Source organism: Ochlerotatus camptorhynchus, unplaced genomic scaffold, assembly GCF_037179485.1.
Source record: "Ochlerotatus camptorhynchus isolate MF236.1 unplaced genomic scaffold, CSIRO-AGI_Acam_v1.1 ptg000147l, whole genome shotgun sequence".
Taxonomy (NCBI): Eukaryota; Metazoa; Arthropoda; class Insecta; order Diptera; family Culicidae; genus Ochlerotatus; species Ochlerotatus camptorhynchus.
The window spans coordinates 829,723-856,924 of NW_027040637.1; the positions used below are offsets into that span (position 1 = coordinate 829,723).

Sequence of the window (27,202 nt, forward strand, 5' to 3'; positions counted from 1 at the left end):
CCCCGTACCCAGCATTTAATGTTTCGTATTATAATGGAATGAAAGTTAAAAGAAAAATAAAGGAAAGATCTAACCCGATACGTTGCAAAGGAATCCATTACATCACGATGATTCCAACGAGCTCCCATAGATATGCTGCCGCTACTTCTTCAACCGGTGTTAAAAACAGCAGCGTAAACCCCCATGAACCGAAAAACACTCTAGCTGCTCCAACTAATCTCAGCAGAGAGAAAAAGGACTTCATCCACTTTCCATCACCAATCACTCGCGACACAACGGCTTCAGTTCGCCTGTGCACAGTCTGTAAGATGCAGCGCTAGCTCCTTACCGGCCGAATCAACAACTAATTAATAAGAAAAAATCTGGATGAATCATGAAAAGTCTGGTCTAGACAAGAGATTGTCTGGATGTCTGGATGGTCCACAAAAATCTGGAAGGTACCAGATAAGTCCAGGTAACAGTGAAGTAAGTTGAAACACATATGAAGGATTTTTCGGACAAACATTTCACAATTTTTAACGAGTGTTCATTTTGCTAAATAAATAATGTGAATCCCCTTTATTGATTAAAAATGGTTTCGCTTGCTGCAAACTCGCCGCGCGGCATCGACATAAATATAACTGCTAATAATTACTGCCCGATTTACATTCAGCTACTAGCGCTCAACATTGGGTCTCTGAATACTCGTTTCACCATGCAAAAACCGCGCTTGGTCCTGCAACAGCACAATAAAACAACCAATAAGTTTCTTCAAAAATAAGAAGAAAGTCTTCACGGTTTCCTAATTTCCTTCACTTTTCACCTCTCTAGTCCTTATCTAAATATTAAGTACACAACTTTCAGCTGCTGATTTTGCTCTATTTTCCTAAGTACCTTCTATACAATGTCTTTTTTGGTAGTACAAAAACGTAATCTAATGGATAAAAACGATGCAACAAATTGAGATAAACAAATTAAATACGGATGCGCAAGAAAATGAGAAACGCTTAAATTTTAGCTCAACTAACGCTTCTTCATTCTTCAATATGCTATGCTAGGATGTGTTTTTGCCTAAAGCATAAATCATTACAACTTTCTTCCGATGTAGATGATCAGGGGGTTTCAAATATCTCTCTTTAAACGATTCGTGGGTGTGATGTCCGTGGAAGGGCGGGACACTGGAGCTATTTACATGATAACATCTCCCACAGCGACGGCTGCAGCTGCAGGTGGAGTCGGAACTGACTGATGGTGCTGCAGTGAATCGGTTTCCGGTTGCTTCCGGAGCACACGGCGTGGTTTACGCGTATTGGTACCACCTCCTGTGGTTTCACCGCTTCCGCCACCGTACAGCAACAATCATTTCTTGGTAAAATTGTTACTCGATATCACGTTGTTGAGGAAGGAGTGTGCGAAAGGTTTCACGCCGGCTCCCGGAGTGCTGCTGCCAGCGGTCGAGTTAGGTGTGATGAAAGACAGTTCCGGCAGCTGAGAAATGCCTGGAATGTAGTTCGGCTGTCCGATGTTCCGAGTTTGACTGGAGGGCACCGTTGATTGTGGTGTTTGGTAGAAGTTGTTTAGGTTCGGATGGTGATGAGCAGGTGCATGAGCAGAGGGAAATGTTGGCACTTTTTGGTTTTGAGCAGCTGAGGGCGTGGAGAATCTGCTGTTGGTATTGGTTGGTGGTGTGTAGTAGTAGTTATTACTGTTCCATGAGCTGAACTGTGGAGGTGGAAGTTGCGGCTGGTTCCAGGAGTTGAATTTTGGCCCGTTTAACCTGCTTGCACCGAAGGAATTGTTCTGGTAGTTGAAATTGTTTTGACTAGAAGACAGGTTCTGCGACGCAGGAGTACTGTAGATGAAATCAGTCCACTCTTCCTGTTGATTATTGGCATGGGTGGGATTGGAGCTTTTGGAATTGGTCGGAGGAGGCTTTTCGGTAGCTGGTTTGGAGTACACAAAGTCGGTCCATTCGTCATCGTCTGCGGCCGTTGCTGAGGCTGGTGCAGGGACATGCTTTGGAGTCGTATTGTTGGAAGAAATCGATTGAGGAGCGGCTTTCGGTTTTGGGAAAGCAGCCTCAAATCTTGCAAGTTCGTCCGGATCTATTCCGGGTTCCGGCCAGTTTATCTGGGTCAACCTGCCCGTTTCGGTTGCTTGTAGCGGTTGCGCTTGCTGAGGCAAAAGAATCGAAGGACTTAGCAGTATCGGAGAACTGGTATTCGATCGATTTTGCTCATTGGACACGGTTGCTAATGGTTTATTTACAATTGGTTTAGCGGGCTCTGGCACGGGAACTGCAGCTTGGAATTCGCTGAAATCGTCATCCATCTGATCTAGCTCTTCCGTCGGTGATGTACCGAAAACCGGCTTCAAATAACTACCAACCTTATCTTTCATATTCCCGAAATTGAAATCTCCTCCCACATCTAGGTGTGTCCGTTTCGAACCGGACCATTCCTTATCCTCCTTTTTGCCCGCACTTTCCACAGCCTGAAATTCACGGAAATCGTCGAATTCTTCGTCACCACCGGCCAACGCCTGATTTTTCGACAAAGTCTTCTCCAAGCTGTACTCCACATCACGATATTCCCGCACTACGATACTCTTATCGAACCCACCACTAGGCCGTAAATCTCCCCCAACTTCGGCATACATTTCCGTCCGATTGGTCGAGTCCCGGGACACCGGATTCACCCCTTTACTCGGAGTGTAGATATGTGTTTCCGGCAGCTTAATCGTCCGCACCACACCACCACTGGACACCGCCGTGGACGTCGTCGCCAAGGGAGAAGAACAAGCAGACGGCGATGATGATGATGACGATGATGATGAAGAAAGTCCTAACGCTAACGACACTGCAGCAGGTGGTGGCATAACAGCGTGAGATACAGGGGGACAGGTGGTTGTAGGAATTGACGTTGGTTGCTGATGCTGATTGCTGTTACTACTGTTGCTACTACCGACAAACTCAAACCCGTCCTCGTCTTCGTTGCCACTGGGAGCGTCATCGAACGAGGAATGATGCGCTTTCGTCGTCGTCGATTTGGCAATGGTTTCCTCCGGAGCAAACGGACTAGGTTCTAGGATCGATTGCGTCTTGCTAGCCACTACTTCATCTGCAGCAGCCGTGCCTGAGTTTTCTGCGATTTTCGTATCCAAAACTTCGCCCTTTGGCCCATTCTTGTTGGACTGGAGTGCACCACCTTCCTGGAGGATCTCTTGTACACCTAAGGTCCGAACGAAGTTCAGTTTACGGAGGCGCACAAGATGATAGGAGAAGAAATTTCAGTATCAGTTTCTCAAAAGTATGATCGGCATGAACACCTAAAAGCTAGTTAACTTAATTGTGCAGTATTAATAGGTAGTGGAAGCGTTTTAGCGATAAGCCTTACGTGGTGCAAACATGGCATGCATCATTTAACTAAACTACGAATGAAAATGTCGATGATTGAGTTGAGTTAATTATGGTGGTTAGAGGAGAATTTATCAAAATGTACATGTCCTGAGCCCAAGGCCTAAAGAGGTCCCAAGTTGAAAGATGATGTTCCTAGTAATTTCACAAAAATTGTAAGACTAAAGATGATGGTGTTTGTTTTTCCTTTCTTTGGGACATAAATCCACTGCGACTGTTATTTGATGTATTGTGATATCACAGACAAACAGACGTAACTCTCCATTCTGGATCATCGTTCACGTATTTAACGATTGATTTGAATATTATCATGTGCGCAAACTGCTCACCGAAGCGCTGGCGTCGGATCACTTTGACGTTTCTATATGTTCTGTTTACCTTGCATGCAACATTGTTAGCGACTCTGCGAGCAAGCTTTTTTTTCCGCAATAAGCTCGAGAGATGTCGTTACTGATGTCCTATTTTTATAGGTTCAATGTTTTCAAGAAAAAGTTATTCAAAGAGTAACGTATGTTTGTCTGTGCTTGTCTGTTAAAAATAAATGTAAACACCTTGAAGGTTACTTTTTGACATACTTTGAAATAATATATTTAAATTCGATGGTTAAGGAGATATGCAACAAGACATTGGCTTTTTTTTTTTTTTCCTTTGATTTGTTTTCCGTCGATCTTGTTTTCCGTGCTGAGCACCAATGCTACCGACGCCAGGGAGACAGCTCCCACACCTGGACCCTACCTATCGACTCATCAACTTATGAACCGGGGACCAACGGCTTTACTTCCATTCCGAAGGAAGGCGTGATCAGAGATGTTTTGTCTCAGAACCAGGGCTTCTGTCTGTCCTTTTTTTCATGAGCAGTCAACATAACCATTCATTCAATTTCATGTAGTCTTTTGTGTGCGGTACTTCGTATACCATCCGTTGCTCCACGCTGCTTTTCGCATTCATACTTCCAAATGCACAGCTTAACGAATAGGTAGAAAAATCAGTTTTTGCTCCCTCTCGTAAACAATCCTCTCTCGTTTAGTCACTCTGCTTCGGTTTGGATTTTTTCACATTTTCATTTCGGTCAAGATCCCTTTGTCGTCTGCTGCAGTGAATGACTGCAAAAAAAGTCAGTTCTACGGCAGTCACCTCTAGCGCAGGTAGTGTTTGCAAACTTCCTTTGGGTTTGTTTTTTTTTTCGTCGATCTTGTTTTCCGTGCTGAGCACCAATGCTACCGACGTGCAGCTCCCACACCTGGACCCTACCTATCGACCCATCAACTCATGAACCGGAGACCAACGGCTTTACTTCCCATCCGAAGGAAGGCGTGATCAGAGATGTTATGCCTCAGAACATCCCGGCGGCGCCGACTGGGATTGATCCCAGGCCTGCTGGGGTGTTTGCAAACTTAGCAGTGTTGTTTTTAATAAGAAACTGGTTGAAATTGAAAAGAAAAATCGCAGGCAAGAGGAAGTTTCGTGATTTGGCGAAGGATTTCGTTGTGCAAAATTACGTGGGTGTGTGGTGTAGGTTGAGTGGTGATGAAAGTTGTAAATATTTCCAGAAGAATTTCGATGCGGGAAATTTTGTGCGTAATTTTCGCAGTACACATTTCGCGTTGGCCAAGGAAAGGGTTTTTTTTAAGGAGGGTGAGGAAGTGGAAGCAAAATCGAAGAAAATGGAAAAAACGTCCGTGGCTATTAATGAACAAATCATTGTCGATTCATTGAGGAATATGCCTTTGTCTTCGATTGACTGGCCCGAAATGCGTGCGATTCTTGACACGCTAGCTAGTGCGTTAGGTACCAGTTTTTCATCGGGGAAAACCAAGAAATACATTAACATCGATGCTGAGAAAATTCAGAAAAACATTCCACATGAGATGAGAGGAAAGTTAATTTCACTGAAGATCGACTCTGCATCGCGATTAACGTGCAATTTGAGAATGAAGACCAAATCGTCATAAGAACCCTTGGTAAGATATATATTTTTGTTCAACCGTAGTGCCTCAACAAATTGAATGGTGTTGTGCTAGTGGTCACCACTATTTCATCGCTGTTTTTCAATTGATTGAAGGAAAGCGCAGAAAAAGCGGTGAGCAGATAGTATCACCCTTAATTTATTCATCATTTCAATCTAAGGTGCGGTTCCATTGCAGCATACCTCACTTCACTTCGGCAAACCCCCAAAAATCAGTCTTCCGACAGCGCCATACATACAGCTTTTTTAATTAAATTTCTGGGCAAATCATTTCTTACCTTTACATATTTTGGATATCACTGTTTGTCTTCATTATTTTTTAAGCGTATAACGGAAACTTTTCCAATATTCCGAAGTAGTGTTTTACCATACAACCTTGTTTCTAAGAGCATTCGTTCTCAAGCTATGTACTCTTATAGCAACTGATGTTCTGAAAACCTCGAAAAGTTGAACTGAAATTCGCTGAGATAAACTCTATTTTTTTCCTTCCATCTAATATAAACTCTAACCAAGGGCAACATTTTATTAAATTTTGATACTCTGATACCCTTTAGCCCACTCGCAAATAAAATAAACGTAACATTTCCCTAACCACCCTTCATTAGGACAAACCTGTAAGATAATGAAGAAATGACCCCAGTTCGAATGCTTTACCGTTTTTTCCCTCAAATTCGATACATTTTTTACGCTAGAGATTTCTAGGTTGCTAATACAACAGGCTGAAAATTTTCATAAATTATATTTAGCAAATCCATGACTAACCTCTATACAAGGGTGCTTAAAAATATAGATTATGCTCAATCGATTATAATTTCTGACTATTTTCCAGAAATTTGAACCCATTTGGTTGCAATCTCATATTTACTGCTCTTTGATTTTTATAAGGAAATTATTACGAGAAAATTTGAGAAAGTTATATAAAAAAGTCGAGGGGGGCGACATATCTAAATCTTAAGTTCAGATACTCAACAAATCTCACACTAGCTAATCAATCTTCGAAAAATTTCTTTCATTTGTCACATCTACTTGCATCGCACATCATCTTTTTGCAGGAAATCTTCAGAATTGTCATCAATCTTCTTTCTATCTACTCAGCGTGCACGTAGCTAGCTACAGCAAAACACAATATTTTCTGCATCGTAGATAGAGTCGTCCCCCTCGCAAAAAGTAGTCACCAAATTTTACATAAGCAAAGATAGTAGGCATACCCGTATATCATTTTTGGAAAAAGGCTAAAACGAAGAAAATAAAACAAAATCTTTTTTTTTCCCTTGTAATTGCCATATAAACCTCGAAGGGCTATTGTAGTATGAAATTACAAACAAATTACAACTCAAACGCAAAAGAATAATCTGGACGGACCTGCTTTGGTGGAGGTGGAGCAAAATCTGTAAAATCATTGCAGGGGTTTCTTTCCAAACTCTTCTATGGCCACTAGAGGCCCTACGGGAACCAACTCCGGGACAATCCATCGGATGATCACAAAATTATGATAAACAGTCTCCTGCTGTAAAATTAAATTCCTGCTATAAATTCATGAATTTAGATACCCATATTGCAGGGGTTTCTTCTCAAACACTTTTATGGCCACTAGAGGTCATACGGGAATCTACTCCGGAATGGCCATCCCGGAGACAATCCATCGGATGATCACAAAATTATGATAAACAGTCTCCTGCTGTAAATTTATGAATTTTGATACCCATATTGTAGGGGTTTCTTCCAAAACACTTCTATGGCCACTAGAGGCCCTACGGGAACCTGCGCCGGAATGGCCGTTCCGGGGAGAAACCTTAAACTGGTCCTCAAGTAAGCTGAAATTGTTTCTTGAAGGAGATTCTACTTTGATATCGATTCCTTCGAAAATCTAGCGAAAGGCAAGAAAATGCTTAGTTCTGGAACATTATACAAGAAATCCGGATTTATGGGAACCAGACTAGCTTGGTAGGTAGAAAGAAGTCGATGTCATTTTTGTACGTAAAAAGTATTAACCAGAGACTTCAAATATTAAAAATTAGATCGATTGGTTTGAAAACAGCCGAGTTATAGCGGTGAATATAACATATGTATTTCCTACCGCGTTAATCGGGAGACTCGTACAGCATAGCTCACCATTGGAAAAGAGAAATGAAAACAAAATACGCAGCGTACTCCCGGTCATTCTGCAGCTTCAACTTTCCATATGCACGATAAGCGGGAGAATGAATGAATTGAAAAATCGGCTTCCACCGAGCTGCTGCGGCAAACACCACACAAGCAATTAACAAAAGGCAGAACGACTGCGCCATTTTGCCAGTCAAACCGACGTGCTTGCTTCGCACATTGAATGCAGAAAACGTACGCGATTCGGCGAAGTTGTTCAGTGGATCAAGACCTTATCGTTGGTGGACAGAAGTTCGGAATAATCTCACTACGCGGCGCTAGTGTGCATGCATTAATGATGCCCTTGTTTGTGTGATATCTTGAAATCCTTGCCATCTAGGAAGTTGCTTTCTTTGGCGAAGTTGTTCAGTGAATCAAGACCAATATATGCATGGAATATGGATATTTTCGGAATCGCGATGACGTCTAAAACCCGTAAATCGATTTCTGACGCCATTTTGAAATCCAAGAGGCGGCTTCCAATTTCAGAAAAAGTGGGAAATACTGCCAAATGCCCTTCAATATGCATATTTTCGCAATCGGGATGAAGTCTAGAGACCGAAAATCGATGTCCAGCGCCATCTTGAAATCAAAGATGGCGGCTGCTGAGTTAAAAAAAAATGGGAAATACTACCAAATACCCTTCAATATGTATATTTCCGGAATCGGGATGATGTCTAGAGACCGAAAATCGATATCCAGCACCATCATCATCATTTCAGGACCACCTAAATCACCTTAGCAACTAACAGTTCGATTTATTCACTTTAATAATGAGAAAGCGAAACGACGAACGTACACTTTTCACGGGTTTATCTGCGCTGTTACTTAAGACAAACGACATCTCCATAGAAATCGGGTGACTTAAGTAACATTGAAACATATTTTGATCGGAAGGTGATTATGTCAAAAAGCAATTTCACAGGTAAATAAATTTAAAAATGGGATGTGATCCTATATTCGGACAGTATATAGTACAATAGCAGGAGCATCGATTGACACTGATAGCTCGACTTTGTTTACCTTTGTTACTTTCGACGTAATGAAAAAAAAATGCTCTTGAATTCTCCCGCCGTATTATATGCAAAAATTACGGCGACCATTTGCTCTTTTCTGGGCTTTGGGCTACAAAATGGTGAGTTGACAACCTGAAAGGAGCGGAATACCTAGCTCTGGTCCTCACAAGTTCCTACTTCACGCCTCCCCGAGTCATATGATAACAAAAGACTACCAGCTAAAACATGGACACAGCTGGGTGGCGTAGCCTGGGCAATGTTGCCAGTCCGGCAATAGCAAAGTGAAGAGGTGCGACGCGAACACTGGCGCGGTAGCCATAGTACGGTGATAGAGGAAATGCTTCACCAAACCCGAGCGTCTGTTCACCATGGAGGTGCGGTTCAAAACGGCGTCTGTTCTCCATGTTAGGAGCGGCTGATCACAGAGTTGTGCACGATGGTCCCCCGGCGAGACAGGGGGTTGGGGCAGGCCCAACAAGCCGCCCTGGAAAAAAAAACATTAAGTTGCAAATACTGAAGAAAGAAATACGGATCGGAACGATCGCCACAAACCTACGCGACGAAATAAAGACTACGATTGGAAACTCGGAACATGGAACTGCAAATCGCTCGGCTTCCCTGGTTGCGATAGGTTAATCTATGACGAACTTCAACCACGCAACTTCGAAGTCGTAGCACTGCAGGAACTTTGCTGGACGGGACAAAAGGTATGGAAAAGCGGGCATCGAGCGGCTACTTTCTACCAGAGCTGTGGCACCACCAATGAGCTGGGAACCGGCTTTGTAGTGCTGGGTAAGATGCGCCAATCACAATCAACGCGAGGATGTGCAAGTTGAGGATTAAGGGCCGTTTCTTCAACTACAGCATCCTCAACGTGCACTGCCCACACGAAGGAAGACCCGACGACTAGAAAGAAGCGTTCTATGCACAGCTGGAGCAGGTGTACGAAGGCTGTTCGCAACGGGACGTCAAAATCGTCATCGGCGACATGAACGCTCAGGTAGGACGGGAGGCAATGTATAGACCGGCAATCGGGCCAAACAGCCTGCATGCCGTATCGAACGACAACGGCCAACGATGCATGAACTTTGCAGCCTCTCGGGGTATGGTAGTTCGAAGTACCTTTTCCCCCGCAAGGATATCCACAAAGCCACCTGGAGATCACTTGGAAGTTGCACTACCCACGGAAGAGCAGCTTGGCGCAGCTACTCTTGAAGATGGCTGGAGGAACATCCGTTCCGCCATAGGTAGTATCAACAATCAATTTGAAACTAACGATTTTAAATTGGCTACTTGACTAGCCTATTGGACTCAAGCAAATCGATTAACGTATCCCATTCTAGTATAAATTCCAGTACTACACTATGTTTGTTTTGTTTCGCTATGAAAGGGTTGATAGGGGTTCGTGGATTTTCCAATGTTTCGAGGGGTGTATCGATTAGCTTGGGACCGAAGATAGTACCAGAGCTGAGCCAAAAAGTTGAGTTCGGGACCTTCTAGTCTTTGAGGTACCTCTATTGTAGTACTGCTGCAGCGGCACTAGGTACTGCGATCCCTGACCGAAGAAATGACTGGTTTGACGGCGAATGCAAAATGTTGGAAGAGGAGAAGAATGCAGTATGGGCGAGAATGCTGTAACACCGCACGATATTGAATGTGGAGCGATACAGACAAGCGCGGAACAGACAAAACTCGGTTTTCCGAAGGAAGAAGCGTCTGTACCGCGTAAACGACACATGGAAGTTCTACGAGAAGCTAAATAGTTCGCTCAAAGGCTAGGTGCCGCAAGCTGATATGTGCAAGAAGTTGGACGGTAACCATCTCACGAACGAGTGTGAGGTGATTGAGAGGTGGAAGCAGTACTATGACGAGCACCTCAACGGTGAAGCAGCAGAAAACGAAGGTGGCACGGCAACAGACCTTGGAGCACGCGCAGAAGACGACAGGCTACCGGCCCCTGATCTTCAAGAAGTTGAGGAGGAGATCGGTCGGCTGAAGAACAACAAAGCAACTGGTGTAGATCAACTACCAAGTGAGCTATTTAAATACGGTGGTGAAGCACTGGCTAGAGCGCTGCACTGGGTAATCGCCAAGATTTGGGAGGAGGAGATATTACCGGAGGAGTGGATGGAAGGTGTCGTATGCCCAATCTACAAAAAGGGCGACAAGTTGGATTGCTGCAACTACCGCGCGATCACACTGCTGAGCGCCGCCTACAAGGTACTCTCCCATTTGTACCATTTGCAAGAGAGTTCGTGGGGCAATACCAGGTGGAATTCATAGGTGCCCGCGCTACCACGGACCAAATTTTCGCGATTCGGCAGGTTCTGCAGAAATACCGGCAATACAGTGTGCCCACACATCATTTGTTCATCGATTTCAAATCCGCATACGACACAATCGATCGAGATCAGCTATGGCAGATTATGCACGAGTACGGATTTTCGGACAAACTGACGCGATTGGTTAAGGCGACGATGAATCGAGTGATGTGCGTTGTTTGAGTATCGGGACACTCTCGAGTCCCTTTGAATATCGAAGGGGGTTACGGCAAGGTGATGGACTTTCGTGTCTGCTATTCAACATCGCGTTAGAAGGTGTGTTCAAAAGAGCAGGGATAGACACGAGTGGCACGATCTTCAGGAATTCCATCCAGCTTCTTGGCTTTGCCGATGACATCGACATCATGGCCCGGAACTTTGAGACGATGGCGGAAACGTACATCAGACTGAAGGCTGAAGCTAGGCGAATTGGACTTGCCATCAACGCACCAAAATTCTGTATGAAAGGAAGAGGTTCTAGGGAAGACAATGTTAGCCTCCCACCCCGAGTTCAGATTGACGGTGACGAAATCGAGGTGGTCGATGAGTTCGTGTATTTGGGCTCACTGGTGACCGCTGAAAACGATACCAGCAGAGAAATTCAAAGACGCATTATGGCAAGGAATCGTGCCTACTTTGGACTCCGGAGGACGCTCCGGTCGAATAAAATTCGCCGCCGCACGAAGTTGACTGTCTACAAGACGCTGATTAGACCGGTGGTCCTCTACGGCCATGAGACCTGCTATGCTCGTGGAGGACCAACGCGCCTTTGATGTTTTCGAACGGAAGGTGTTGCGTACCATCTAAGGGGGAGTGCTGGGAGAACCATCCATCGCCCACATTGCAAAAATTGGACGACTATGGTGGGCTGGGCACGTCGTAAGAATGCCGCACGACGATCTAGTGAAAATGGTTCTAGAAAGCGACCCAACAGGAACAAGAAGAAGAGGCGCGCAGCGGGCAAGGTGGATCGACCAAGTAGAAGGCGACCTGCGGACCCTTCGCAGACTACGGGGCTGGCGAAGTGTGGCCATGGATCGAGTAGAGTGGAGACGACTTCTTCGGACAGCAGAGGACAACAAGGCCTTAGCCTGATTGGTAAGGTAAGGTATGGGCTCTTTTCTGTGGCGCGGACTACCAGCGCGCGTTCCAATGGAGCTTCTGGCGGATTGAAATTACTACCAATCCCTTCTGAACTTAGCAATTCCTCCCCTGCAGATCTTGCCTGCCACAAATTGATTTTCCCAGAGACAATGTTTAATAAGAGACCGGAGAGAATAAAAGTAAATCTAGTTGCACGGCCAACTAAGTTATTTTGTCTGCAAGGCTTGGCAACCCGCGATTTTGTGTTAACTTCGAGTGAGTTTTAATTTAAGCGGCTTTCGTCTTCTTCGGCGGGTGAAACGAATACTATTTTCACCGAATACTTTTGCAATGTTTTTTTTTCTTGATTTGTTTTCCGTTGGTCTTGTTTTCTGTACTGAAGCAGCTCCCACACCTGGACCCATATAGACCCATCAACTCTTTACTTCCCTTCCGAAGAAATGTGTGATCAGAGATGTTATGCCTTAGAAAATCCCGGCGGCACCGACTGGAATCGAACCCAGGTCTTTTTGAGTGAGAGACAATCACGCTTACTACTACACCACAGGTGCCACTAATTTGCAATTATATTAATATTTGATACAACGGCATGAATTACGGCTGACATTATCACACTTTTTTACAGTATATACCGCTGATATAATGAACGCAGCAAATGCTTTCAATCAACTGACCCACCAACTGAAGGATTGCTGTAACAAGCTAAACATTTTGTTCTATTTCTATATGGGTAACGCTTTAATTAAGGCTATTGTTAGATGTGATCACAGGTCTTTTCTTTTTATAAATTGATAATAAGTTTTTTTTGAAGAAAATATTGAAAAACGTAAATTTGCCTTAATAATGATTAATTAGAAGAAACCTGAAAATCTAAAATAAGAATTCATATTAAAATTGTTTGAAGCTAACACCTAAACTGAAGAAATGCAACAGCATGCGATCCAAACCTTCAGAAGAACTAAAGAAAAACATGCAGTCATATGGAAGCAAATAAGCGCCATGCCGTTTTTTTTTTTTCACGAATATTACTACCAAGCAAATAACTCGATTATAGCCGGTGGAAGAAACTTACTAAGATCCAAATAATCATCAAACGATTGCAGAGTAGTAACAGAGGAAGTACCGACGGCGGCAGCCGCGTGGCCATCACCATTCATCGGGGTGCCGTTAGTAGCGCATGTTGTTGTTATTATTGTAGTTGTTGTTATTGTTGTGAGTAACGGTGTTGGTAGTGGTGGTGGTGGTGATGGCGATGATGGTGAATGTGGTCGTGAAAGGGATGCGGTACAACAGGTAGTAGTAGTAGTAGTAGTAGTAGCAGGAATGAAGGTGGTAGCAAAACAATAGGAAGGACAGTCGGATGAGGTGGTCGCGACGGTACCAACATTACAAGTGAAGGCATTGGCGAATGATATCGGTTTGAGTGGTAATGGCGGGTCGGCGGAGCAAAACAAGTTCAAATCATCCAACAGTGATCCAACGCCACCGCCAGCGGTTGGGTTATTAGCATTGCATGTTTTGTTATTGTAGTTGTTGTTGTTGTTGTTGTTGTTGTTGTAAACCATTGTTGGTGTGATTGATGTTGTCGTTATTGTCGAAGGTAATGGCGTTGTCGATGATGGCGCAACGTTGGCGTCACATGAGGAGGAGGAGGAATCAATATTTATTTTATCTTTTAGATTAGCCATCACCTCTAGCTGTTCTAGGTCCAATAATAATGTGTGTGCGTGTGATGCTGGGATATGTTTACAGTAGTTTATACTCGTTTTATTAAAATTATCCAAACAGATTTTTCAAGATAGTTAAGTAGTGGTATGCAATAAGATGAAGAAAAACGATGAGTGAAAGATGATCGGTTAATAAACATACTCAATTCTTTGATTCAACTTGATTTTTTTTTCGTGGACATATCACAAACCCAACTAGCGAATAAAGCAAATAGCGTGAGTTGATAAATTTTTATACACAGGGAGATTTCTAAACAAACAGTGGGATATTTTTCTATTTGGTCATGGTCGGTTATTCTATTCTCTAGTGGGATTTGCAGCTAAGACGAATAAGTAAATTAAGAGTGTTTCATAATATGAAAATTATGTTGAAAACGGCAGAAGCACATTGTAGACACCGGTTGTGTAAATATTTTTAATTAATAGTTGCAACCTGACATAGCACTGTTCATTAAGTTAGTAAAATCGCTAGCTGTAATTAATGGACCTACGTCGTCGTAACCGCCCATTTCCGTTCTATCGATCAGAAAACATCAATAAGGGGTGATGCATATTGTTCCTGCTGGGTGCCCTGCCTCAGGTTGGCATTCCGCGGTGTCACCCCAGCTGAACTGTAATGACGGCTTTCAACTATTAGGTTCAGCGTGACGTCACAAATGAACTCAGTGTTAATCGGCTGAACCTTTTTGACAGTTCAGTGGTACTGTTTACAAGCACTTAGTCGTTTTTTCGAAAAAAAAAAATTCTAAAATTTCCGAATTTTAACTTGAAAATTATCGAGGAACAGCGCATTGCAAGGATGTTGCTCGTGAACATTGCAGAAATGTGGTTTACATCTCACTGCAGTCTGAAAAATTATCGAGAAAATCCACCCAAGAAAAAATCGGCTAAGTCCACGTAAACAGTACCACTAAACTGTCATCAGATTGAGGTTAACCCCGACGGTGCAAAACCTAATAGTCGCTATATTCAGTTTGGCGGATGGAATTTCGTGTTATCAAAAAGAGGAACCAATTCAATATATATTGTAGATCAACAATTGTAAAGGTTTTATCAAAGTTTATAAACAAAACGTTGATTATTTTTCCTCTGTTCGGGACCTAACACTTCTGCGACCAGTAAATTGATCTATTGTAGTTTATCCTGTGTCCTTAGTTTAGTGCATGTCGTATTACTCCATCACTATTGAGAAATGATGAAGTATTCGATTTTTTTTTACAGTTGCCACTCTTGCATTTATCGCAAGGATCCGACTCTAATTGAAAGGTCCCGCTATTTATACCCTTGGGAGTGTTGAAACACCCTCCAAATTGGATTCCTTAACAACAAAAACAAGCTATGACACCGATAATGACCATGCATCAGAACCCTAGTCTTAACCACTTCAGACTAGGGAACAACGATTAGAAGATTAGGAATCACATAGGTGAAGACTAACTAACTCATTTTTTCCTTGTTTCAAGATCATCCTCGGTCCAGGCAACCCAAGGACTTATCACTATCAACAAGGCATAAAAAGTAACAAGGACTAAGATGCGTTCCTTGGATTACTGAAAATCCTGTTCCCCTAGTTTGAAGTAGTCGATGGTGGTAGATCTTACATCCCGTAATGTACCACGAAAAGGTGATCTACCCTCGTTACGTTGATTATTCTTTCCTCGCTAATCGAACGCAAATTATCAGCATCATCGGATAGGGGAAACTTTCCCCAACCCAAAGATGGTATTAATTTGCGTAGGCGAGTCTTGAGTCACGAGAAACCCTAATAAAAATAATTATAAAAGAGAGCTTAAGGGGAAGCTCACCGCTCCGAAAAAAATAATTACGTTTTGATTTTTCTAAAAATATTGGAAAAAGATATCAAAATTTTAAGAAAATCACATATTTTTTTATTTTTCAAAGAAAATTCACGTGCAAAAACATTTTTTATAAGTCATTATGGCATAAAGTTGGACTCAAAAAACCACAAAACATCGACTTTTCGGTTTTGCTGAGAGTCCAATTTTTTTTCATGATGAGATAGAAAAAAAATTTACATGTAATTTTTGACAAAAATCTAAGGAACAAACTGATTTTCTTTGATTTTTGATATTTTTTTCCCAATATTTTTAAAGAAATAAAAATGTACCGAAAATATTTTTTTTTATTTTCGGGCCGGCAAGCTTCCCCTTAACGACGTGTTCGGGGTATCATCCAACACCATTTGTGGGATATTTTACCCATCCGGGATACATCGTTTATGGTATTTGTTTACTGTAGTTCAAAAATTGATAATCAACTCGGAAAGAAATACTCCTAATGCCAATGCAGAAAACAGTGCTTTGCTTCCCCCCGCTTCGCACTTTCTAAAATTCCAGAGACATGTTGGCCCAAACGCATCGCAACTAACTACCGGGTCGGACGTGGATTCGTAGCAGTCAGTGAGACCAATACAACAGATGGATAAATTCGCCTTCGCTAGCTGGAATATGGGATGCTCGTATGAAGTCAAACGAAATGCAATGGATGATCACGCAATTATATGAAACAAGAAACTCGTCTAGCGCAATGCACAATCGAAACAAAAAAATATCTCTGGTTTAACATCAATACGGAAGAACGACCCCGCGACAGAATAGGTGGAGGCACGGCCATTCTGGTGGCGAAATGCATAAGCAAAGAGCATAGCTGTCGAAAGATAAGTAACAACTCTTGCTTGTACAGTTGCGAAATATTTGGAGAAAAAGTAATGCTCATATCAACATACGCTAGAGGAGGAATTCAGGCTGAAAACGAGGAGTTTGGCAAGTTAAGGGTTTAATTACTCACTCTCCGTGATATGACTCGAGAGATAATAATTGTAGCTGGAGACATGAACGCGAGAATTGGGAAAAGTGACCAGGCTGACAACGACAAATTGCTTATCGGGAATAACCTTCTACATGATTACAGCAACCAAAATGGCTCGGCGTTGAAAAATCTGATGCATGGGTTCGGACTGAAAAAATTATCTCACTTTCAGTCATTCACCGTCAGTTACGATCACTTGGACGCAGGGGTAGAAACAGTTGACGTTTTTTACTACACTCGCTTCGTTGTCGTGCGCGACAGTCTGTTTGTATTCGAACACTCATGCTCTACCGTCGTCTCTCTCACACAACACGAGCGGTAGAATAACATTCGAGCTAAAAGAAAATGATCAAAATAACTATCATAATATTATGACATGTGCGATTTCGTTGTAATTCCTCAATTTGGTGTAAATCAAACTATTTCTGATCAGAAATAGTATTACTAGGACATCATGACTTGCTATTTTCAGAATTCACACAAGCATACCATCAGCAGCTCTTATTATGAGAAAAACTAAAATTTATTACATAATTTATTTATTTAATTTATTTATTTATTTATTTATTTATTTGGTAGTGTACATACGACATTTTAGTTTGGTAGTGTACTATGATAGCTTGTTTTGCAAGTGTCGGAGGCAAGGGCAGTCAATTATCACAGAAAATGTGTCGACTACCGTGACCGCTTACAAGACTGCTTGGACGAATGGAAAAAGCGAGTCCCAGATAGATCACATTCTGATGACAAAAATGCCGTTCATGAAGATTCCTGATATCCGAGCATATTTTCACCCGGCGCTCATAAGTGATCATAAAATGATTTCATTTAAGGTAAAATACTCCCATCTCAGCCTGGGAGATCTCGTAGCCAGTCGGCAAACCCACCGAAAAAAATGAGGTTCGATATGGAAGGTTTAAGGAAAGATGAGGAGATACAGGAGAAGTTCCAGGATAAAATCAATCGACGAGTGCTGGCAGAGCGCTCCCCCGGTCAGATGATGGATGTAGAAGGCAGCTGGAACAAAATTGAATCGTCCATTATTGGAGCAGCTAAAGAGACGCTGAATAAAACGGGTTCACCCTCCACTCCTCGCAGGGTAGAAGCATCCAAGCGATACTTTATAGAGCAACAGAAACGTTTGGAGGACAGGAAAAACAGTATTTTGAACAAGGCAGCAAAACAAGCTAGAAAGGAAAAGCAGCTTCTAGAGAAGATGACAAATCTCATGAAGGAAGTTTTCAGAACCAATCAGGTTTCTAAAGCCTGGTTAGAAACTGTTCAAGTCCCCATTCCAAAGGTTTCATATCCGCAAAACACCGAAGACTATAGATGCACCACTCTTTGCTCAACGGCGTACAAAATGTATGCAAGATTGCTTCTGAAACGCTTGTCCGACCCAGTCGGTCCTCTACCCGGTTACCAAATGGCCTTGCAACAAAAAAGGAGTGCTACGGATCAAGTGTTTGTGCTTCGTCGAATATTGGATGAACGATGGAGAAAAGGGAAGCAAACCATCCTGGTTTCACTTGATTTGAAACAGGCATTTGACAGACTGGAAATGTCAAAAGCAGTCACCATTCTTGCCGAAATGGGTGTTTCAAAATCGTTAATCAACCGGATTATATCCGCATGCCTGCACGAGAAAACATCGCTCCAATGGTTTGGGCAGAGGACGGGTTCGTTCAAAAAAAAATGAGAGGGGTAAAGCAAGGATGTCCTCTGAGCCCACAGCTGTTCATCTTCATATTGCATCATGTCTTACAATCGGTCAACGAATTCATCCCGGAAATCAAATTGGCTTATGGATCGAGGATCGAATTACCGTGCATACGGATACGCGGATTATCTTATATTCATTTGCAAAGAGGTTGAGGATGTGGAAAGGCTCATCGATGTATTAGAGCCGCTATTGAATTCAATAGGACTGAAGATCAACACTAAGAAAACGAAGGTGTTGTAGTATAAAGGTGCGATGAGCAAACAAAATAAATAAATTATAATAATTGTGTTTTAATACAAAAATATTAACGAAGTATAGTAATAAGAATATTTGAAATTCCCTAATGAAATTGTATAAGGTGATCCAAGAGACGTTTCGCAGTGGAACTGACATTTAGAAATCAAGAGTGTGTGAGTGGTCTGGTGTTAATGGTGCTGAATGTAAACATAAACAAAGCAGAAATTCATATGAGAGTGAACTGTCAGTTCTACTGTGATCTGTCAAAAGTTCTTGGTAAACAAAAAAGTCAGCTGATCGGAACTGTCTCGTGGACAGCCTTATTCCCCTTTGCAATCTCTGATTGGTTGAAGTGTAAAAGCCTTTAGTTATTTAAAGAGGGTGTACTGTCCATGTGGGTCATTCATTCTTTGCTCGACTGTCGAGCTGTTCAGTCCGTATTTTCGCTCGAGTTCCGATTCGATTTTGTTTCGTTTTGTGCTGTCGCGTTGCACCGTGGAAGTGTCTCGCGTTCTGGCAAGTTAAATTGAACTTGCAAACACGAAACAAATGGTGCGTAAACGTGCCATTGAGTCAGCAGCGGGCCCTTCAAAGAAGGTGCTAATCAAGCCCAGCGCGTCGCAGGATGACGCCGGAAAACGAGTACTGCAAGCCAACCAGTATGCAGTACTCCCGGAAGAAAATGGCGATGGTGACGCCGTTCCCATTGCAAGAAAAGAGCGGATTCCCCCGCTTTTCACGCCGGTGAAGGATGTTGCCAAGCTGGGTGCCGAACTGGCAAAACACAAGCTGCTGCCTCGCTTCAAGCTTTGCAGCATCGGTACCAAAATCATGTGCTCCAGCCTGGAGGAGTACAAACAAATAGGATGTTTCCTGAAGAACAACAACGTGGACTTCTTCACGCATGATCTGCCATCGAGCAAGCCACTGAAGGTGGTTTTGCGTGGGTTACCGTCGTTCGAGGCGACTGTGGTGAAATCCGAGCTGGAGCGGTTGGGGCTCAAGCCTGAGGTAATGTACCCGATGAACCGGCGTCCCAACCAAAACACCCGCTTCCGTGACCAGTTGTTCCTGGTGCACTTCACGAAGGGATCCACCAGTCTTGCGGCTCTGAGATCCAAAATCCGGGACCTGTTTCAGGTCATCATCAGTTGGGAGCATTACAAACCCCAACATCGTGATGTAACGCAGTGTATGAACTGCCTCTCATATGGCCATAGCACCAAAAACTACCACATGAAGACAAACTGCGCAAGTGTGCTGGAACTCACTCAGCTGCGTCCTGTGAGCAAGTCGATGACATCGAGCCAACGTGTTAACTGCGGTTGAAACCACCAAGCCTCCAATCGCGGGTGTCCCAAGCGAGTGGAGTTCAATAATATCCGTCGGAAGGCCACAATCAACAACCAGCTCGGTTGCCTTCGTAATCATCGTTCGCCTCCTGTACTCACGGAAGTCCAGTACCGTCGACATGTTCCGAACCTAGCCCCGCATCCGCTCAACAACCAACAAGCCAATCCTGCGAGTATCCAAATGGTTCCCACCAGTCGGACAGTTCAGCATCGTCTCGCTGCTGCTGCGGCCCAGCAAGCTTGGGGCAACGGTCCGAGCAATAGAAACGGCATCATCCTCAATGAAAACCTGCAAGAGCGCCACTATACAATCTTGGCCCCGGACTCTCCCACCCGATTGAGCCGGTCTGGGGTCCATGCGACCATCGACATCTTCGTAAGCAACATGGAACACAACATCTCGCAACCTGTGGCATTCCAGGAGCTGAGCTCGGACCACTACCCGGTGGTGGCCGAAGTTGGATCCTCGGTTAACCGATTCGAAGCTTCCCGGCGCAACTACCATCGAGTCAACTGGGCGCAATATCAACACAGCGTCGACACAACCATCGACTACGATGTCCAACCGGGGACGCCCGAAGATGTTGACCGGTGTCTACAAACCATCGAGAAGGCGATTTCCCGGGCCACTATCCAGACAGGTGAGTAACACTCTGAACCTTGACAGCCCTACCAAAGATCTCATTAGACTCCGTAACACCATCCGAAGGCAGTACCAACGCTCTGGTCTGCCTGTCCTTAAGACCAACTGTAATCGCCTGGCAAAAAACCATCCAAGCCAGGATGGTGGACCTCAGAAATAACGATTTTCCCAGATTGTGCTAAGCCCTTCTGGAAACTTACAAAAATTCTTAAAAACAAGTCTAGGCCCATTCCACCACTGACCCCACTGGATCGTCCCGGCGACCCAGTGGTTCATCTGATAACTCCTGAAGAGAAGGCTGCCGCGATAGGTCAACACTTCGTCAGCTCCCATACCATAATCTCGGACAAAACATCGTCAGCCCTCATGAATCTGAGGTTGTTGAAAATGCAACCAATCTTCTTCAGATTCCTAAAATTTTTCCAGAGGAATCCGAGATTACGGATGACGAACTGTTTACCTATATCAAATCTTCTAAAAACATGAAGGCCTCAGGTTTCGACAACATCCTGAATCTGGAAGTCAAACACTTGAGTTCCAGATTCTACAACCATCTGGCACTGATTTTTAATATGTGCCTTCGACTTGGCTACTTTCCCTCGTGTTGGAAGTCAGCTAAAGTCATACCCATCCGGAAACCTGGGAAGGATGCATCCTCTCCTTCAAGTTATCGACCAATCAGTCTTCTCTCAGGGTTATCAAAACTGTTCGAAAGAGCAGTGTACCACCGGCTCCTAACATCTGCCGATGAAAACAACTTGTTACTCGAGGAACAGTTTGGTTTTCGGAAAGGTCGTTCGACCGTCCACCAGCTGACTCGAGTAACAATTTTTCTCAGACGGAACAAGTCTGTTTCGAAAACATCTGCCATGGCGTTGTTGGACGTTGAAAAAGCATTCGACAATGTCTGGCATGATGACCTATTGTTCAAATTGCAGCAGTACGGTCTTCCAATATTCCTAGTGAAGATCATAAACAACTATCTATCAGACAGGACGTTCCGAGTCTCTCTGAATGGCATCACATCGGATGCTTTCAATATCAGTGCCGGGGTTCCACAAGGAAGCATCCTTGGCCCCATCCTATTCAACCTGATCATCTCTGATATGCCGGCTCTCCCTGATGGTGGATCGTTGTATCTGTTCGCAGATGACACATCCATCGTCTACAAGGGTAGGGTAATCGGAGCTCTGACTGCCAAACTTCAGAGAGGCCTGGACGTCCTGTCTGAATACTTCAACAGCTGGAAGATCCGTATCAACGCGGCAAAGACCCAGGTCATTATCTTTCCACACTCTAAATCTCCCAGACTTATCCGTCGGAGAATAACAAGATCTGCCTGAACGGCACAGTGGTGGAATGGTCCAAAGAGGTCGTGTACCTCGGGCTAACACTAGACAGCAGGCTTCTTTTCAGGGAGCACGTTGACAAAACGAAAACCAAGTGCAACATCTTGATAAGATCGTTGTATCCACTTATCAACAGGAAGTCAACCCTGTCCCTGAAAAATAAGCTTGCTGTCTACAAACAAATCATCCTTCCTGTAATCGAGTACGGTATGCCAATCTGGGAGAGTTGCGTAAAATGCCATCACCTTAAACTCCAAAGGATCCAGAATAAGATCCTTAGGATGGTCCTAAACAGTCCCCCGCGAACTAGAAATTCTGAGATCCACCAAACCTGAATTCAGACTTTAGAAGAACGGAGAGTATCCATCCTGGAAAGGTTCAGAGACACCTGTCTGAGATCAAATCATCAGATCATACGTAATCTAGTTCGTTAGGTTAAGTTATACTCGTAGTTAGGTAGGTTATCACTTTTTCAATTAATCATATTGTCGAGCAGTTTTGGGACGAACTTCTACCAGCGATTTTACGGAAATGAAACAATCAATTTCAGATTTTTCAAGCATTTTACAAATAAGACCCTATTTTCTCGAGGTTGTAGAAGAAAAAATATTAAAATATTGTTCCACGTTAAAGTTCGAGTGGTAGGAAACGTCATTTTAAACTGCTCGAATGATGTGATCCATTCAAATAAAACAAATCCTCAAAGGGGTATTCTGTTAACTAGTTGAAACACGCAAATATTAAATTAGAATATCAAATTAAACAAAGATGAAGAGCCAGATAGGCTAATCAATTAATATGATAAATCAATGTACTACAATAATCAACAGAAATAAACATAATTTTACTACTACTACCATGTGGGTCATTCTCCATTCTGAAGCTAAAAAGGTAGCATCTACTTCAAAAGCAGGAATAATATCCAACCGACCGAACGACGGTACCAAGGCAACCCGGCAGCACCAGCAAATCAGTCACGCAACCAACCGACCCAACGACGAGCAAGTGAGCCCTCTCCTTCTTCTGGAAGTGAGAGTCCCCAAGCGAGCCCTCTGTCGACGGTAACCAAGGCAACCACCGAGTACCGATCAGCAAACACCAGTAGCCTACTACGATCGTGAACTTGGCACGGAAAGCCCTATTATTTGAATAAGTAGCGCAATCCAGCCAAATCTCGAGTAGGATGATACCCAGTTACGACAGGTGTTATTCCGAGACCCCAGAGACACAAAAAACATAAGCCCAGAAACAACTGCCAAGTTCGGCAAGTATCAACTCCCGGTGGTCACTATTATGCGATACTTGGGAGCATACCCGAGCAAAGTCGGTTAACAAAATGAAAGCAAATCGATATTAAAGTTTGCAGTTCCTATCATAATGAAAATTCATTTTGATTTCAATTGTCGCGACACAAGTCTGATTTCATATTGTGCTTTCATTAGGCAGTCAACTAACTAACTTAACTAGAAGTTCTGCTGTTAATTTCTTGTTAAAAATCTGATTTAAGTTCATCGTTGAACTAACGATTACTGTTTATTTGTTTTGTTTAACACATTTTAGATCATTCGTGACAAAACCGAGGTGAGATTTGAGATCCAGTATTTCGGCGTGAAAAGCATGGATGATTACCATTTACGCCAGGTCCATATTCAGTTAAACATTATGAATGCAAAATCAGTAATCAAATTGATTTCATTGAAAGCAGGATTAGTTTTCCGTTTGATTCAACAGTGTAAAATGTTGCTCTCATTTTTGCTGTGTTAACCGTTAAGTCAACCAAGATGAGATCGAATGGAGTATTCAAAATAATTTACATCATTACAGCAAATTCTGATTTCAATTTGATCTCTAACTTTGCTCGGGTACTTGACCAGTAATATTACGAGGGGAGCTTTATCTTCAGAATGCATAAAAAGGCGTACAAAGCATATCATCATCTGTGTTCTTTCCTCAAGCAACACCCTCTTAAATGGAGCGTAGTAAGAAAGCTTTACCATTGTCTAATTACTTCAGTGGTAACGTACTCCAAGGAGGTTAGCACAATAATCCAATGTGTAAATTTTATGATGGGATCAAAGTATGTTAGATGGACATTTCCATTTCCTGATCTCAGTGAGTGAAATTCCAAAGAAACATGTTGAAGATCAGGTATGATTTCAAAAATATCGAAAAACATATTTTTGGAACTTTCTATCCACAATATTGAACCGAATCCTGGAGTTATTTTTCACATGTTTATCCCTTTTCAAAAATAAAAGGCTATGTAATAGCGAATTTGTGATATAGGTTGCCCTCTTTGAACTAAATTTTGGAACATATTCCAGAAAATGTCTGCATGAGGAATAATTCATCCAAACCGGTGTCCACAAGTTGCCGTAATTCAACACTCTTAAACAAAAGAACCGAACAAAACAACCGAAATCGATGGATGGTTAATACTGAGCGGCATAAGAATGACACTAGCGTTAGTAGAATTAGATCGACAATTACCTTCAAGGGGATTTACGAGACCGGAGCTGGTCCAGTCGAACTGCACTGCCGGGACATTTCCGGCAACTGCACCCGGGGCCAGCGGTGCAGCACTCGAAGGCTGCAGCGGATCTAGGCCGAATGCAACATGACTATGAGCAGGATGATGCTTACTAGGTGGTTCCTGTTTGGCAGCGCTGCTGCTGCTGCTGCTGATGCTACTACTGCTGGTGTTTGCTATCGCCGCACTACTGCTGCTACTATTATTATTATTATTAATATTACTGGAACTGGCAGCGACCGGTTTGATCGGTTCCAACGGACTAAAGCTAAGGTTTGCCGCAAACCGTGGCATCGAACTGTTCCACTTTGGTCCGAAGAGCTACAAATGAAGATGGGTTTAAAGTTACTTTCCTTCTAGGAACCGACTAGATGCGGTACTCACAATGTTCCTGGAATCGATCCCAAGTGCCCGGATGAGAGATTTGTTGCTTTCGGAGTTGTTATACTGATAGCTCAGCGCTTGCGCCGAATCCATATCGTTCAGTTCGTTGTACACCTTGTTACGCAGGAGCAGATCTACCCACGGCACCTGGCCAGTGTCATCTTTATTCTCATCGCCGTAGGATGGAAACATTTCGCTTATGATGGTCAAGATGCTTTCCGCCTTGAATAGCGCCGACCGTGAAGTTGGAACAATAGGTGCAGCAGCAACTGGCGCTACTTCCGATTGTTTAAAATCGCTAAATTCACCAAAATCGTCATCGTCTTCGTCATCATCAAAGGATGGTTCCGAAATGACTTTCGCAGCCTCCTCCTCTACAGGTTTGCTACTCTTTTCCGTTTCAGAGGGAAACTTTGCAAACTCCTGGAAATCATCAAAGTCATCGTTTCCAAAGTCATCTTCGTTCGGTGCTTCCGGGGTGGATTTTTCCTCCGAATTTGTCACTTGTTTGGCAGAGGCGTCCTTAGGGATACTTCCGGGATCATCGAAAGTAGCCGGGAATGATGCTTGGAATGAATCGAATTTACTAAAATCGGCATCAAATGTGGCAAAGTCGGTTTTACTTTGCGACACGAAATTGCTATCCGCTGACGGGGTGGATTCAAGATGAGCAAAATCATCGTCAAAGGATACGTCGTTGGCTGTTGGCACTTCCAGGACTACAGACCGTTCGTTCGAAGCGGTCGTAAAGTCGGTAAAATCGTTTTCTGTATTGTCGTCAAACCGACAGCAATTATCTTCTGCTACGATAGGTGTAATTGCGGCTTCTGGTACCGGTTCCGGTTCCGGTTCGGGTTCTTCCACTTCCGGTTCTTGAGGCGATGAATCCCGTTCGCTTGTTTCATTTTCAGACAACTGTACCGGGGTGGCAGATTTGGAAACTTCCGTATCCAGGTGTAACGAAGGCAGGCTGATGTTGTCTTCCGCCCCCGGAGGAGTACCAGTTTCTTCTTGTGGTGGGTGGAAAGCAAAGTCCTGAAATTCATCATCACTTGGAACGTCATTCTCGGAGAAATTATTCTGCGACAGTATCAACGACGGTGGACTTTCATTACGGGGTTGCTCCAGTTCTGTATCATCCGGAACGTCTTCTATCACAGCCTGAGGTGGAATCGGTGGTGAAACGTCCTTTTCCTTTCGAGGACTTCCTTCCACTGACGGTGACTTCCGCACCTTCCGAATAGGGGAATCAAAATCGGGCAACGGAGGTGGTACAGGTGTTGGCAAATCTTCATTTTCGGCAGCAGCTGGTGCAGAACCGAAATCATCGAAATCGTCCTCCGGGTCAGGCAAATCCACTTCATCCTCCTCCTCGTCATCGAAATCCATCGGAGGCGGAGTATGACAAACCAGTGGGGGAATTTGACTAGACATTTTGCAGTGACCTTGAAATTTCCCCTGTTTCTACACCTCGTAACGATGAATCACAACAGGAGCCAGCACCTGCAAGTTCGGAAATCGCCAATTAAAACCATCCAAATCAACCAATCAACAAAGAAAATTACCTTCCTGAAATTAATTCCAACCACCTATCATATGACGTTTCCCAGACTCGCACACAGCAAAATTTTCCAGATTCTCTTTTTCAACTGCTGCTGCTGCCAACCAACCAATCGATAGTGATGGAGCTGTTCGAGAATGGAGCAATACTTTTTCCACCTTGTTTCCAAAACCACTAATCTCCCGCAACTTCCGCCAGAAATCGACGGATATCGTCACTACCTATTGTCAAGAATTTCACTCTTTTCTCTGCGCTGCGTGAGGAATCAATTAAAGGTTCCGTTCCAGGTAAATTCCGTTTTCTCGATAGGGAAAAAAATATTACACTCCTCTGCTGCTGCACAGCAACACACCTGTGTTGTTCCTTGTTCCTCTTTCTTCTCACTGGCAATGCTCTGCTAGCTCACTACACTACAGAATGGAGTATAAGGTTTCATGAATGACACATAACAGTTAACACGCACACCACCATGCAACAGAAGAGCAACGGTTTCGTGTGTGAGCGGGCGGGGGCGTACAAGTCGAAACGGAGCTGACAAAGTAGCTCGGACGCAGCCAGCTGTGGGCAGTGGTGCCAGCTTTTATGTGAGTTATGCTACGTTCAGACAGATTTTTTATAATCACTTTAATTAAGGCTGTGTTCCATTTGGTGAATTTTCACTTAAATTTTACAGATGGAAAATTTTCAAATAAACCTGCTAATAGCCGGCGCTGGTGGTGTGACTGCTTTCTCACCCCAATAGGTCAGGGTTCAATCCCAGCCGAGGTCGGTGGGATTTTTCTAAGGCATACAAACATAGAGGTAACTCTAAAGGCCGTCGCACAATGCATACGTTTTCGGGTTTTTTGACAGATAATGCATGGGCTAACTGTCAAAAAACCTGAAAACGTATCCATTGTGCGCCGGCCTTAAGACTAGTAGGTC

At 43.5% G+C, this 27,202-nt stretch overlaps 3 protein-coding genes across 3 annotated transcripts in view; all 3 read right to left on the reverse strand.

The window, feature by feature from the left end:
* The window catches only part of ChAT (Choline acetyltransferase), a 296,798-nt gene that overhangs the window by 4,318 nt on the left and 265,278 nt on the right, over positions 1-27,202 (reverse strand). The window lies entirely within an intron of this gene.
* Afti (aftiphilin) lies at positions 526-26,662 on the reverse strand. The gene is made up of 4 exons (XM_065221727.1): positions 26,283-26,662; positions 24,718-26,220; positions 24,294-24,654; positions 526-3,209 (listed from the first exon to the last, which is right to left on the reverse strand). Exons 2-4 carry the CDS (start codon positions 26,149-26,151, stop codon positions 1,339-1,341), a joined length of 3,666 nt encoding a protein of 1,221 aa, XP_065077799.1. The 5' UTR covers positions 26,152-26,220; positions 26,283-26,662; the 3' UTR covers positions 526-1,338.
* On the reverse strand, positions 12,814-14,267 carry LOC135701034 (probable serine/threonine-protein kinase ndrD). Its single transcript, XM_065221743.1, has one exon. It carries the CDS (start codon positions 13,629-13,631, stop codon positions 12,972-12,974), a length of 660 nt encoding a protein of 219 aa, XP_065077815.1. The 5' UTR covers positions 13,632-14,267; the 3' UTR covers positions 12,814-12,971.

Coding starts and splice junctions, on each gene's coding strand:
- LOC135701034 (XM_065221743.1), bottom strand. CDS start 13,631: ATGGCTAATCTAAAAGATAAAATAAATATTGATTCCTCCTCCTCCTCA.
- Afti (XM_065221727.1), bottom strand. CDS start 26,151: ATGTCTAGTCAAATTCCCCCACTGGTTTGTCATACTCCGCCTCCGATG. Junction 24,655..24,717: donor GGATCGATTCCAGGAACATT/GTGAGTACCGCA, acceptor CTTCATTTGTAG/CTCTTCGGACCAAAGTGGAA. Junction 3,210..24,293: donor TCTCGTAAATCCCCTTGAAG/GTAATTGTCGAT, acceptor TTCGGACCTTAG/GTGTACAAGAGATCCTCCAG.